This window comes from Sitophilus oryzae, unplaced genomic scaffold (genome assembly GCF_002938485.1).
Source record: "Sitophilus oryzae breed Bouriz unplaced genomic scaffold, Soryzae_2.0 scaffold_1532_pilon_pilon, whole genome shotgun sequence".
Lineage (NCBI taxonomy): Eukaryota > Metazoa > Arthropoda > Insecta > Coleoptera > Curculionidae > Sitophilus > Sitophilus oryzae.
The window spans coordinates 590,131-605,096 of NW_022146206.1; the positions used below are offsets into that span (position 1 = coordinate 590,131).

Sequence of the window (14,966 nt, forward strand, 5' to 3'; positions counted from 1 at the left end):
CACTTATTTTTGATTATTTGTACTTACATAATATATTCCATAAAACAGATATAAAAAAATAAAAACCATTGCACTTACATTTAAAACATTTTCTACCTAATATAGGTTTAGAATTGCATACAAAGTGAAATAAATTAATGACTACAATTAATCGCATCACAGATTAAAATGTGCGGAGATCAACATTAAATGTCTTTTTAGAAGTAGAGAATTTTTAAACATTTATTTACGCCATATAGTTTAAAGAACGAATGTTCAATAGATATATTTTCTTACATCTATGCCTATCAATATTATTAAACAACTTAAAAGTAACTTTCGTTTCGTAGCCTCTTGATGAATACTGGCTCCATGTCTTCATCCTCCTATAACATAAAATCAATTAAAATGGTTTAGGATCAAATAATTTCTCGATTAAAATTGACACTTAAAATCATAGCATATTGTTAATACAGGAAAATAGTTACTATCTAAATAATCTTAGATATGTACTGCAATAAATTAGTCTATTGCAGCAAAATTAATCTATTGCAGCAAAAATAGAGCAAAATAAAAATATCCATAATATACAGCATATCACAATATTGCTCTGCATAATTTTTCTGCATATGGAGCTCCGTTTTTATTTTTATGGGCGCACTACTTCTTATAATAGAACGAGGTCCTGTCAATTCTGTAAATTATTGTCCTCTTGTGATGTCCAGTTATCTTACCAACGATCTGGGCGTCTTGTCTCTGGTTTTTGTGCTTTGGCCCACTTGGCAATTTGATCTGGAATAATCCTGTTTACGTGGTTTCCCCAACAGCGTGTCTTGCTCTTACCCATCTGACAATGTCCTGTACTCCCAACTCTCTTAGCGTGTCTGTGTTTATTAGCGTGTTTATTTTTAGTGTGTAATTATTTCGTCTCTGTTCTCATTTTCTTTGTTGTTTCGGATGTTTCTGCTCTTGTTTCAGCAGCGTAAGTCACTATAGGTCTTATACAGATCTTATAAATTCGGGTCTTACTCTCTGTACTCATACATTTATTTTTCCATATTACATCACGTAAATACCCTGCTATGCTTGAGGCCTTTTTAATCTGATTGTCCATTTCAATCGTTATACTTCTGCTGCTCGATCTTTCTATCCCTAAATAATTGAAACTCATTACCTGATTTAAAATGCGCTCATTTACTACTAGTTTGCACTCATTGGATATTACCATAAATTGTGTTTTTTCGCATGAAATTTGCTGTTAAGACTCTGTGCCGCGATGTTATATTTATAGAGGAGGCGCTGTAGGTCGTCTTCATTTTCAGCAATCAGGATAACAACAGAGTATTCTCAGGCAACGATTGTCCATCTTAAATCCTGCATTAACCACGTTTACACTTTCAATTATTTGGTCCATTAGTATGTTAAAAAGACATGGTCTAAGGCTATTTCCCTGTCTGATACCAGATAAAACTTTGTGTTCTCGTGTTAAGCCACATTCTGTTTGTTTACTTGTTTTATTATTTATATTGAGCTGTTTTACTTACTAAGTTTGTGTGGTACTTGTTGACACCTTTTTGGTTTAATCGAGATAATCGGGCGCATTACATAAAAATTAAATAAAAAGATAAATGTAAATGTATAATAGACTAGAGTAGTGTATAATAGACCCAATAAATTAAAGCATCACATTATTAAGTCAGGTTAATGCTATTTATGTTAATTATAGTCATCTACTTCTCATTACTAGGTTTTACAATGGAGTAAGTTTTGTCTAAACTAAGAATAATTTTGAGATTCTAAAAACATGAAAATTCTGAAATTAGCGGTATAAGTAAAATTTTACAAAATTGACAAAAACTTTTTTAAAAGCAAGGGTCTGCAAGGGCAAGGGTAGCACCTCTGGCACTAATAACATTTTGGCATCGTTGATCCATACTTAAAATAAGCTTCCTTATTTCGTTTTGATTCATATCTTCCCAGATATGGATTAGCTGCTTACTCAATGTTTTCAGATCGTTTGGTTCGTACGGTTCTGCTCTTAACCGCCTTTATTTAACATATCTCACAGGTTTTCAATCGGATTTAACGCCAATGTTGTGCCATTATTAACATATTTATCATATTAAACATAATTTCTTGGTGTTTGATTCACATTTTTTTTATTTTCTTTATTTCTATCACCGTCTTTTATAAAAATGCATATATGTCATGTGTATATTTTTATATCATTTTATTCTTGAATTTTGTTACAATCTATGTCTAATATCATATATTCTCGGTGCGAAATATTTAACAGATTTTTGAGCTTCTGTTTTTATCTTCTATCGTAAACTCTAGAGACTAAGCTATAATATAAGAAAACATATTATCAATTCTGATGATACCGATAAAAAATTTACAACAACGCTGTAAAAAGTTTTTCGTAATTTTTTCTTTAACTAGAAAAATAAAATTAGAAGGGATTCACATCTAGTATGGAATTTCGACACCCATTACAAAATAACTTAAATATTTTTTGGTCCTTTGCCCATTGAACGGTAACACGCAACCGGACAACAAGATTATTTTTAACAACAGAATTTTTATTTCAAAATTCTACATGCTACCTGTATGTATAGAATATCTTTGATAATATTTGATTATTCTTTCGTAAATACATTGAACATATAATATACGAGAACACTGCTAGCAAAAAATACTTACAGCAAAGAATGACGGTGCTCCTATTTCAACAGTATTTTGCGTGCCTCCTTGTTTAGCAGTTAGCCAAAATGTCTCCATTAATCCTTTACCCTAAAATGTACAGTATTAATATATATTTTATTAAAATACTAATACATTGTTTTACTTTGACCTCTACCAAACCCCTTTCTTCAATTTTATATCCTCCAATGGCTTCTAATGCTTTCTTCATTTCTAAGCTTATGTGAATTTTAGAAGCTAGAAATAGATAAAATTATTACTATAGAACTGGTTGCTATATAAAAACAGTAGAAAAAATCTAAACTTAAATTGGATAATTAGAGATAAAAAAAATATGGAGAAATTATGATACCTCGATATATGAAAGAATAATTAACCATTTATAGTTTGCATTGCGCAAGTTGATATTTTTTCAAAAAACTTTTCTTAAAAAACTTTTAATTTATTTGTAATATTGAAGTAAGTATAAGAGTACTTGATAAATATTTGGATGACAAACGGGTTTCTATCAGTTATGTTTGCCTCTATCACGACAATCGGCCAATGCCCAAAATAATGAATAAAATTTTTAGCTGAAAATTGATACATTTATGTAAAATGAAAAAATAACTTTTCAAATAAAGTTTTTCGAAATTTGGCCAGTAAGCCAAAAAACCCGTTAGCCATTTATTACTTTAAATGTCAAATTTGACAGATACTCAAGGGCCACAGAGTTAATATTGTTATGTGATTTTTAATCTAAATCAAAGTAGAGACTATCGCCCGAGTCAAATTTCACCTAACTGTATAAATAAAAAAGTTCCATGTGACATTGTATAAGTACCTTCACCCGTAGATTCCATTCTAGAAGCTGTATTAACTGTATCTCCAAATAAACAGTATCTGGGCATCTTTGAGCCAACGATACCCGCGACTACTGGACCTGTATGAGCACCAGATCTAAAAATGGAATTTTCAATAAAGAATTAAAAACAGAATGTCTATTAATATACCTTATTTGTAATTTCTCCGATTTTCTGTGAGGGATTTTAAAATGCTTCGTTCCCGCGAGCAGGTCTAAAGCCATGCTGGCTATCTCCGATACATGCTTATTGCCTAAAATTCGTAGGTGTTAACATGTCAATATTATTTAAGTTTTGTATGGCACAAAATGATTTTTTCTTTTTTAAATTGGTATTTGAGTTCAGTAAGGTTAATTTTTATAAGTTGGTACAGACAATTACCGTTTTTCACTGGCAACCCAGATGCTACCATATACGAGTCACCAATCGTTTCTACTTTGTAAACATCATAACATTCGATTTTGGCATCAAACTGTTTATATATTTTGTTTAAGAATGTAACTACCTGAAATAAATTATTCAAATAAGTAAATAGCATAGAGCCTCATGCAGAACCTCGAAATTAGTGGTTTCAGTTAGCGTAGAAGTTTGTTCCTTTAATTTCAATGTGAGCATTCAGAACGTCAAAATTAGTGGTAGACATGTTCAATTAGTAGAAAAAGTTATGAAAATTTTGACTTTTCCACGAATTATACTTCAAAATTTGCGAGAAATATCCTTTTGGTCTCTGATCATCTTCCGTCAAGAGAAATTGTGGTTAGAAATCAAAAGTTGATTGTTTTATAAGCTAAATATTAGGCTTTCTCTATGGATACAACTGACTAACGCAAGCTGTTGCTAGGATATTCTATTAATTTTAATTTTTTATTAAAGTAAATATAAATAAAGGTTAAGTATTTTTTAAACATTGTGAATGATCGTAAACTAAAAATTATAAAGTGTAATTGAAACCACTAATTTATTCCACTAATTGCAAGGTTCTGAATGAAGCTTAAGTATTCAGAACGTCAAAATTAGTGGTAGTAATTTTCAATTTGTAGACAAAGTTAGAGCTTCATTAAAAAACTCAAAATTAGTGGAATAAATTAGTGGTTTCAATTAGCGTAGAAGTTTGTTCCTTTAATTTTAATGTAATTATTCAGAACGTCAAAATTAGTGGGGGTAATTTTCAATTAGTAGAAAAAGATAGAGCTTCATTCAGTAAACCTAACTGCTGACAAGTAGTTACCGTTGGATTAATGCAGCAGTGTTTACAAAAAAATAACTATTTTATTTTGTAGATTTTCTTGCAGTGGCAAAATACCCATATAGGATTTTTTTGGAGAGATAAATCCGCCACATAAGCTTAGACATTTTTTACTTCATTCATAACCTCGAAATTAGAGGAATAAATTAGTAGTTTGAACTAGCGTAGAAGTTTGTTCCTTTAATTTCAATGTAAGTATTCAGAACGTCAAAATTAGTGGAGGCAATTTTCAATTAGTAGAAAAAGTTAGAGCTTCATTCAAAACCTCGAAATTAATGGATAAATTAGTGGTTTCAATTAGCGTAGAAGTTTGTTCCTTTAATTTCATTGTAAGTATTCAGAACGTCAAAATTAGTGGTAGTAATTTTTAGTTAGTAGAAAAAGTTAGAGCAGTCTGTCTGCGTCAGAGAGACTGATAGGTATTTCTAGAAGATTTCTGATATTATAAGTTCTACTTCAAATTATTAAGTAATATTAGTATACACAACTTCTCTACATATAAAGTACAGATATTTAGACATATACAATCAATATAATAAATATTAATTGGCAACACATTATGTCTTATTCGAATTTAATCTGAATATTCTTCATATATTTAATGTAAAACTGAATCTTTGCCTACCTCTAAAGGAGTACTTTTAGCAGCAATTTCTGTAAATCCCACAATATCACTAAAATATACTGTAACCGATGCATAATATTCTGCAGGAACCTAAAACAAATAAATGTTAATTAAATTTGGCAAAGATGTACCCATTTTAAATTAATCTAATAAGTTTCTATTTTATTTATGGATTCATACAATCGTCCTAAATAAACTTTTGAGGGTTGGAACCTATGGTGTTACACAGCAAAATCAAACACTAAATCACCACAAAACACCAAATCACTTTTACTTTTACACTGGACGCGCGTTTCGCTAACCATGTTAGCATCATCAGCAGATGATTATAAACTTGCTAGTTTATAATCATCTGCATGATCATGAAATTATATTGTCACTTACTTGTCTAGTTTGTTTTAATTGTGTTGCTACACTTGGAGGAAGCATTTGGAAAAGTAACAGATCACTTTTCTTTTTTTCTCGTTTAAGTTCTTTTGCTTTTTTGGATAAGTTTCCTGCATAGACCTAAAAAATTCACAGAATTTTTTTAAGGATAACATAATTTATTCTTTGATTAACCTGTATTGTGGCAACTGCATTGTGAACTAACCAAATAATAACTGGAGAAACAGCTAGCACCACTATGAGCAGTGCAATGCCTATTGCTTCTTGGTGTGCGGCAACGTATAAATTTTCGCTTACATTTTCTCTAAAAATATGCGGTAAAAAATTATAATGAATTAAGTAGATGGGATACATTAAATTCTGTCAGCTAGATTTTTCAATGATTGAGTTAGCTACATTGATAATATTTTTTCAATGCTGATTATTTTAATCTACAACCTAAATTTTTAAAAAAATTCCAAATTTTCAAGAGATCGAAATATACTACCCGTAAAATATTTGCACTTACTTAAGACCCACACTGTATAGATCAGAAGTCTCAAATTCAACATAAAAAAATTGAATGTTTAGAAATTAATAACAGGAAACATACAAGGAGGGGCGTATTACTCAATAATTTATAACTCTTGACTATTGTACTCTGCAATTTTTGTCTTTTCTGATTATAGTTTTTATTTTAAGTCTTTTTGAAAAATTTTCTTAATATTTAGATATTAAATTTTAAGAAGTGTAGAGTATATTAGTATGCAAATACTAAAATACTGTGATATTGTGATGTGACAATTGTTATACAGGACATTATAGTGTTTTTTTACGAATTTAAGTTGTTCTTTTTATCACCCTGACTTCATAATAAATAAATATATAATGAAATATAATTTTGTCAACAGCTCAAGCTCAAGTCTGTTTTTGAACTAATTTGAACTAATAAAAGTAAAGGTAATTTAATTTCTTTACTTACCCAATCGTCATTCTCAATGATCTTTGCAGTTTTCTCAGCTCATCCGTATACAGAGCAATCGACTCAAAATAGTTTAAGGCTTCTGTATAATTAGGGTGTCTTTTCTCGTTCTTCATAATGACTTCGTGTCTAAAAATATAATCTTTTATTTTAATATACAGAGCCCGGCAATAGTGCATCGGGCAACTGTAGCTCCTAGAATAAAAAACTTGGAAATTCTGTTTAAGTGCAAACCTTAAGTATGTACTAGGATGTAATTCGGGAAAATATTTTAACTTCTATAGGGTGGCTCAAAAAAATATGAGTGGATCGGGATAATTTTTTTAAGTAGAACATCCTGTATATTATTTCATTTTTGGCTTCCTTTCAAATCACTTTACATAATCCTAAGATATGAGTAAATATATTTCAATAGTTTCAGAGATATTAATAAATAAATAAAAAAATATGTTTTTGAGCCTTTCTTAAAAAAAAAATGATTAAAAATACAACTGATAGATGGTCTAACAACAACTGTTCTTTTAGATGGTCTCGTACAGGATATTCAAAATTCTACGCCTAACTTTCTAAAATATAAAGTTTTTTTTAAATGGAAAACTTGGTTATTATTTTTTCAATTGATGGAGAATTAAAAAAGTGAACATTTTTTTGTATTTAGAGTATTTCAACATTTTTAACGGTTTTGCAGATATTCGCGGTTTCATATTTCATATGGCATTTTCCACAATAAATTTTTGTCAAAGCCACGACCCACTGATTTTTTTCCCGCATTTTACAGTTGAAAAAGCCATATGAAATGCAACCATTCAAAATTTTGAAATACATTAAACACTAAAAAATGTTAATTTTTTTAACTCTAGATCTAATAAAAAGATAATATAAAGGGTGTTCCATTTCAAAAACAAAGAAAAATTATTTTATATTTTAAAAAATTTTGGAAGAAAATTTTGAACACCTTGTATGATCTAAGATTACAATATTTATAGCAAAGTAGGTATAAACCATATAAAGTAAATACTATATATAAATATAGGTTTGGTTTTAGGGCAGTTCTTGTATTGGTAATAATTTCTTAAGGAAGGTTGATAAAGAAATATTAATAAATATTAATATCTCTGAAATTATCAAAATATATTTACTCATATCTTAGGATTATGTAAAGTGATTTAAAAAGGAGCCGAAAATGCAATAATATACAGGGTGTTTCATTTTAAAAAAATCATCTCGAGTCACTCATTATAGGAGTTGAAATATTTTCCTGAAATACATCCTCGCATACTTTAGGTTTGCACTTAGACAAAATTCTCAAGTTTTTTATTCTAGGAGCTACAGTTGCCCGACGCACTATTGCCTAACCCTGTACATTCACAAAATAAATTATAATAATAAATCTTTGAATAAGAAGACTAAAGAAGGAGCATAATGCTATTCATGTATTCATGCATGGTGGGCGGAAAAAGCACTCTCGGGTGGGGATCCTTGACAGTTCTGTTTGACGATTCATTTGACACATTTGAATTTGATTTGAAATTTTGTGGATTTGTCAGTCTTTACGGAGCTTATTTTATGTTATTTATTATTTATTCTACTACTGATAGTTGTATAAAGGTAGTAAATCTAGATGGAAATTGTGGCAGAACTTAAATTAACAGTGACACTATCGCGATTTATCGAAAAAGACTCTAAAATAGTTGGTTGTGTAGCGTGCGATAGATCTCGGCAAAAATTGAGTGAAATAATGGGAACAACTTTTCGCTAGTAAGTGATTATATAATATACATACGTGTAGTAAACCGATCATTTATGAAATTCACTTAAATTAACTAAATTATATATTTTTCTATATATATATATAGCTTTTATTTATTACTTGTCAAAGATTAGATGTCAAAGAATTTAGATACGTTAATTTGACTTACCTGCTTCAGTAGCGTATCGGATGTTTGTGTTAATAAATACTTATTATAACTTATCTATTTTTATTAGAATTATATATTTTTATAACAATTTTAATAACTACCAACATTTATTCACAACGTAAAATAAAACAACAAATTATTGAGTCTACCCCACGTCTACCCTACATCATAATTTTACATTTTTTAAATAAAATTAGAACGACACTGATAAACCGGAATTTAAGTAGGCCATATTTGAGGCCCATCGCGGTGTACCTAAGATTTTTGATATACTCCTTCCTTAGTCTTCTTATTCAAAGTAATAAATACATACGTTATTCGGATATTTCCATAGTTATTCATAGTATGTGCCAGAACTTTGTATTCCTCCTTTAATTTAGCCACGTAATTCAGGGAAGTATTTAATAAGTCCTTAGCTATGGAGTCGTGTTGAATGTAGCTAATGTAATTTTGCGATTTCAGATATCCTTTTCCAAAGTAGTTTACCCCATAAACGCTGGCTATGCCGGTACTTTCGATACTCTTCAATAAATTTTTGAAAGCCAACAGATATCTATGATAAAAGGAATCTACCGGGTAGGTGACACTATTGGAGCAAGCATACATGTATTTTTAAGTGTATGTAGAATGGTTTACATACATTTGTAGTACAAAAAAACATTTTGTTACAAATACAAGGTTGTTCAAGCTATTTGACACGGGGGTGTTGTAGCCATATGATTTTTGGAGGACTACAAGAGCTACAATTTAAAACTATTTTAAAAAGGTACAGAGGGTCCCAAATAAATAAAAAATATCATAGTTGTATTTTTTAAATGGAACACCTTACATTTCTGGTTTTTACGATTAAAAAATGGTAAATTATTTAATGTTTAATGAATGTGTATTAGACAATGTGGTAAAAAGTAACACATTCTAAGTTTTACCTAATTTTTTGATGATTGCTTATTTATAACAACAGAGACGTTCACATTCATAACTTATTAATATTCATATATTGATTTCTGATTTAAATCCACATTTATTTAGAATAATTTATTAACTAGCACAATTAAGCACGTAATTAATTAATATTTGGGCGGAAATAATGGTGGTATTTAATTGGTGTATTCTTTAACAAAGATTGAAATAGTTTTTTTTAATAAATGGGCTCGGAATATTATCGTGTTTAGCATCTGTTTATTTTGTACATATGTTGCTTTAAAAAAAATCTAAAATGTCAATATTCCATGGGTATATTGGTAAATGAGCTCTAAATTATAAGAAAATGCATTTTCAACACTAGTAGAGATAGGTAAAAAAAGATATAATACAGTTTGATAGAGAATTAAATTGTGCATCTGATTCACGTAAAATGTACAGGGAGTTCCGTTTAAATTTAACAAGTTATTATCGTTTAAAGCTAGTAATTATTTAAAATACATTTTTAGTCATTCTGTATAATGCAGTATTATTTTATTATTGCAACACAAAATTTAGTAAATGGAAAAACTTCAGTACAATATTTGGTTTTCAAAACTTACTGCATTTTCAAAAAACATCATAAATATTTCAAAAACGGTAAGATTAAAGTGCGGTAAACATTAATCAAATTTACCTTTATTTTATTCGTAGAAACTAAAAATGTAATAATATTCAGGGTATATATAATATATGTATATAATATATATAATATATAGCTTCCATTAAAAGAACAACTTTTATATTTTTATTTATTTGGGATACTCTGTACCTTTTGAAAATAATTTTAAATTGTAGCTTTAGTAGTCCTCCAACTATCCTAATAATTTCCATAAATGTAATCTTTTGGCTACAATACTCAGTGTCGAATAGCATGAACAACCCTGTATAGTGGTTTAAAAATAACTTATTAGATTCTATGCAACTTGACGCCATTTTTATTTTTGATCATACGTAGAAATTATGCTAATATTCAGTGCCATTCTGTTATTTGTTTTATTTCAAAAATCTTACTTTTTTTAAATTAAATTTTCTTATGATGTCCTCTGAATAGTACATTATTTTAAATATACGCGTTTCATTTAATTAGAACTTATAATATATTTACCTCCATACCCCACTGGTATTTGTTTCCTTAATATGAGTGGTTAAGTGATCCAACATGGCGGCATTTACAGTTGTATACCAAGTAAGTACTTGTTCCACAGTTGTATCCTCTTCTAATAATATTGTAGTATTCCTATTAATCAATAACTAGTAACTATATAGAACAGTTTAAGTTAAACTAACAGTTAACATAGTTATGTTCCAACTATAACAAAACCAAAGATGATTTAAAGAAGTTGAAATTATATGACTTAAATTAAAAAAATATATTAACAGTTTTTAGAATAGAAAAAGAACTTTAATTAATATATTAAATGTCGTTGACTCTCTTTTCTATTAATAAATTCAAACTAAGCATAGTGAAGAAGAAGAACATTATTTTAAACTCATTAAAAACTATTAATAAATTTATATAAAAGTGTAATTAGTAGGTAAATAACTCAGTTTTATCATTCTTTTTACATTTTTTTGTTTCATTATTTTACAATTTTACAAGTTAAAGAAGAAATGTGTTTAATGATTTACATTTTTCTTTATTATTTTATAACTTATTTTCTGCCATCCAGTATTACGGTTTATTATAGTTAATAGACTTAAAAGAAGGATATTTAGTGTATTGTAAATAATCATTCTCAAACTGCTATTGTTCTAAGTATAATTAATGATATATACGTTGTGCTGTGTCTAATTATATAACTGGTACATACCTAAAAGTGGTAAGATTTTGCAAGAAGGTTGCTTTGTCTAAATATATTGTTTTGCTGTCCTTGAATTGTAATTGTAGCTTAGGCCAAAAACTCATATTACCTATGGCTTCGTTCGTTAATTGAAATCTTTTGCCCAAATTATCCAACTTAAATCTTGTGTCTATATTAGATCTAAAATAGAGATATGTAGTTTCATATATTCTATTTAATAATTTCACTTAATATATAGGGATGACATATTTCATATATTTAATAGAAAATATGTTTTTCTATAATTCTAAACTAGAGTTGATATTTGAAACAAGTAGCTTAATCAAAAAATAACAAAATCAAAAATATTCCTTTCTAAAAATAAATTCATATCAAAGAATTAAATATTATTGTTTGTGTTATAAATTTATACTTAAAAAGAGATCAATAAGAGAATTTTGATCATTTATATAGAGGTGGGGTATATCTATACCAATTTTCTTGGTATATATATATTTTTGATCAAACTGTTTATAATCTTATCCAAATAATATAATAACAGAGTTTTCTGTTGTCTCTGTGATAGACAATGTTGGTAAATGCGAACTATTTTTCACGAACAATATCAAAATTTAGCTTTTTTCAATCGCATTTAAGGCACTGCATGTTGTGAAAAATGTTGTTTTATAGGTCTGTTTTAAATTTAAAATTGAATCATTTCTGTAGTGTGTGACTGCGTGGCACAAAAATTATTTTTCTTTGGTTTGCTTACACGGATAGTTTTCATCCGTATACAGTGTTTGAAATCAGTGATAAACTGCATAAAATAAACCTCAAATGCCCGAAATTTGTGTTTCACAATTTTGTTAATACAATTTTATACCTTTTCATTGAGGTAAGTGGTAAAAGTGCAATCATGGTTCCAAATAAACTTTTTAAAGTTTGTTTTTGTTTTAGAATAAAATGAATTAAAGAAATTATTTTATTAGCACTGTGCTGTTAACTAATATTAATTATGTGTCTTGTAAATGTTTATTGTCAGATAAAACGAAGATATATATCATTTGTCATTAAACACATAAAAGAAAAGAGTAATTGATTTTTGATACCCATACAGAGCAAATAATCTTTATATTCTTTTCTCACATTCGTCGGAATCTAAAAATAACAATGAAAACATGTATCGCAATAATTATTCTTTGAGAAGTGGCAATTAATCATGCCCTGTTTTACGCCTTCTAAGGTTTTAACATTTTTTCCCTAAAATTTATAATAAAAGTGTCATGCGTAAAATATTATTTATATAAGAAAATACCAGAACAACATCAATATAGTTTTATAAAATTAAATATTACATTTATTAATTATAGTACTTACAACTTTTTGCAAGAGAAAAGAATATTAGTTATAATTGGTGTATATCTCATGATTTTTATTATTTTATATTCTCAAAAATATGTTTTAAAAGAAAACATTAAAATCCAGTTCTATATTACCAAAGCTGTTCGCTGATGACATAGTCTTAATTGCCAATTAGTCTTGAAGAACTATAAACACAAATTAACGAACTAAATACAGGCAGCAATAATGTGGGTCTCAAAATGAATTTAGCAAAAGCCTCAATAATGTACAACAAACTAGCGCAAAGAAGAGACATTCTAATAACACAAAATTAGAAATAGTAGAAGAATACATATATTAGAGACAACCAATACACAGCTCGGAATCTCTACTACCATAAATCAACCGAAGAATTAAGTTAGCATGGAGTGCTTATGGAAGAAATTCATATTCATATTCAAATCTAGAGTGCTACTTTATCTAAAGAAGAAAACATTCGACCAATGTGTACTTTCAGTAATGACCTATGCATGCGAAACCTGGACACTTGAAACGGATATTATAAGGAAACTGCAACGTTTATTCAAATATGCTTGGAATAACTAAGAAAGACCGTAAAAGAATAGAGTGGATATGACAAATCACCCAGGTAATAGATATCATTCACAGAATCAAATCCCTCAAGTGGCAATGGACAAGACACCTGGCAAGACGAACGGACAACAGATGGACCACAAAAATTACAGCATGGTACCTACGAGGAATTAGGAGACCTAAATGAAGACCATAGTTGAGATGGGGCCATGATATTAGGAAATTAGCAGGGATAATTTGAGCCCGCATAGCTAACAATAGACAATCAATGGGCCCATCTACAAAGAGAGTATCTAAATATGTGACAGAGGCTACACCATAATTGAAAATGGTTGAATAACTTGAGGGTATAAAAGATCGAATAATGCAAGGCAGAAGGGCATAAAAACAAAACAAATCATATGGTTTGGTCATGTGCAACGAATGCCCGATCACAGAATATCAAAACAAATTTTACTGTGGACACCTCGAGGCAGAAATAAAAGAGGAATGCCGCGACGAAGCTGGAGGGAGGGTGTGGATAAAGAACTAGAAAATAAAGAAATACCTGATGATCTCTGGCTAAATAGACAAGAGTGGAGATTAGGTGTCGGAAAACGTCGTAGAACGTTCTGAACCGACTTAATTCAATTTTAGGTGAGCAACGCAAAATTGATCAACGCCTTTTATTTATTGATATAATTAAATTGATTTCATTGTCAAAAGAAAAAATATATATGGATCATAAAAGCAAAATGGCAAATAATTATAAAAAAGGTTAAAATAAAAAACGAAATCACAAAGTAAATTAATTATTTTTTCTTACTTGTAGTAGGCTCCATACGTGTAGACGAAAAAAGCTACTTCTGATCGTTCCAGTTGCATTCTAGTCACCACTTTTCCTAACTCTGTTGCAAACGTAACCTTTGAAAAACAAAGTAGTAAGTTATATGTCTTTAAACTATACCTATTAATAATATTTTTAGGTTAGGTTTGAACACGCGCTGAACAAAAAATGTGATTAGAAATGAAATTTTGTGTGCTTTGTACGAAGTGTGTGCTTTGTGCAACTGTGCTTTGTACGAAGACAGATAAACAATTCTTATATAAAATTTTATTAGAATAATTTTTAATATTGAACCTACTCATTTGTGCTGGTTATATGTTTAAATATAATAATCTCTTTTGTAAATGTCAAATTTTATTTACAAAACGTTAGACTCTTGCGTGTTTGTAACAAGTTTTAAATTACAAAAATGCATTCTGGGCACTAACTGTAGGTAATATAACTTAGTAGCGTAAACGGCATCACAAACTGACAAAATTATAGGTTGAGGACTTAAGGTATGTTGACATTTGTCTGGTTTTGAATTATTACCTGTTAAGTTTTAATTTAAAGATAGATGCAGTTTTCCTTAAATTAATTAAAGTTGGGTTTTCCAAAATGGTTCAACATTGGCAAGTGTATCCAGCATACGCAGATCTTTAAAAAAACTATTTACAAATTTGCAGTAAAATCAACATGGGAGTTTGGGTAGTTGAAGATTTACATGGGATTTCCTATGTTCTCTCTTCTATATATTATATCTTTTTAATACTTTAAATTATAATTTATTAAATTTTAACGTCATAACAATATTAAGAGG

General features: G+C 28.9%; 1 protein-coding gene across 1 annotated transcript in view; it reads right to left on the reverse strand.

The window, feature by feature from the left end:
- Positions 1 to 2: 2 nt before the first annotated feature.
- Positions 3 to 14,966, reverse strand: part of LOC115878819 — a 32,433-nt gene continuing 17,469 nt past the window's right edge. The window contains exons 3-17 of the mRNA XM_030895426.1: positions 14,165 to 14,244; positions 11,433 to 11,607; positions 11,278 to 11,284; positions 10,731 to 10,842; positions 8,976 to 9,215; positions 6,744 to 6,872; positions 5,957 to 6,086; positions 5,780 to 5,902; positions 5,396 to 5,485; positions 3,906 to 4,029; positions 3,675 to 3,777; positions 3,506 to 3,621; positions 2,828 to 2,919; positions 2,683 to 2,772; positions 3 to 365 (exon numbers count right to left, since the gene is read on the reverse strand). Coding sequence (XP_030751286.1) covers positions 306 to 365; positions 2,683 to 2,772; positions 2,828 to 2,919; positions 3,506 to 3,621; positions 3,675 to 3,777; positions 3,906 to 4,029; positions 5,396 to 5,485; positions 5,780 to 5,902; positions 5,957 to 6,086; positions 6,744 to 6,872; positions 8,976 to 9,215; positions 10,731 to 10,842; positions 11,278 to 11,284; positions 11,433 to 11,607; positions 14,165 to 14,244 — 1,671 coding nt within the window. The 3' untranslated portion in view covers positions 3 to 305. The remainder of the gene's footprint in view (positions 366 to 2,682; positions 2,773 to 2,827; positions 2,920 to 3,505; positions 3,622 to 3,674; positions 3,778 to 3,905; positions 4,030 to 5,395; positions 5,486 to 5,779; positions 5,903 to 5,956; positions 6,087 to 6,743; positions 6,873 to 8,975; positions 9,216 to 10,730; positions 10,843 to 11,277; positions 11,285 to 11,432; positions 11,608 to 14,164; positions 14,245 to 14,966) is intronic.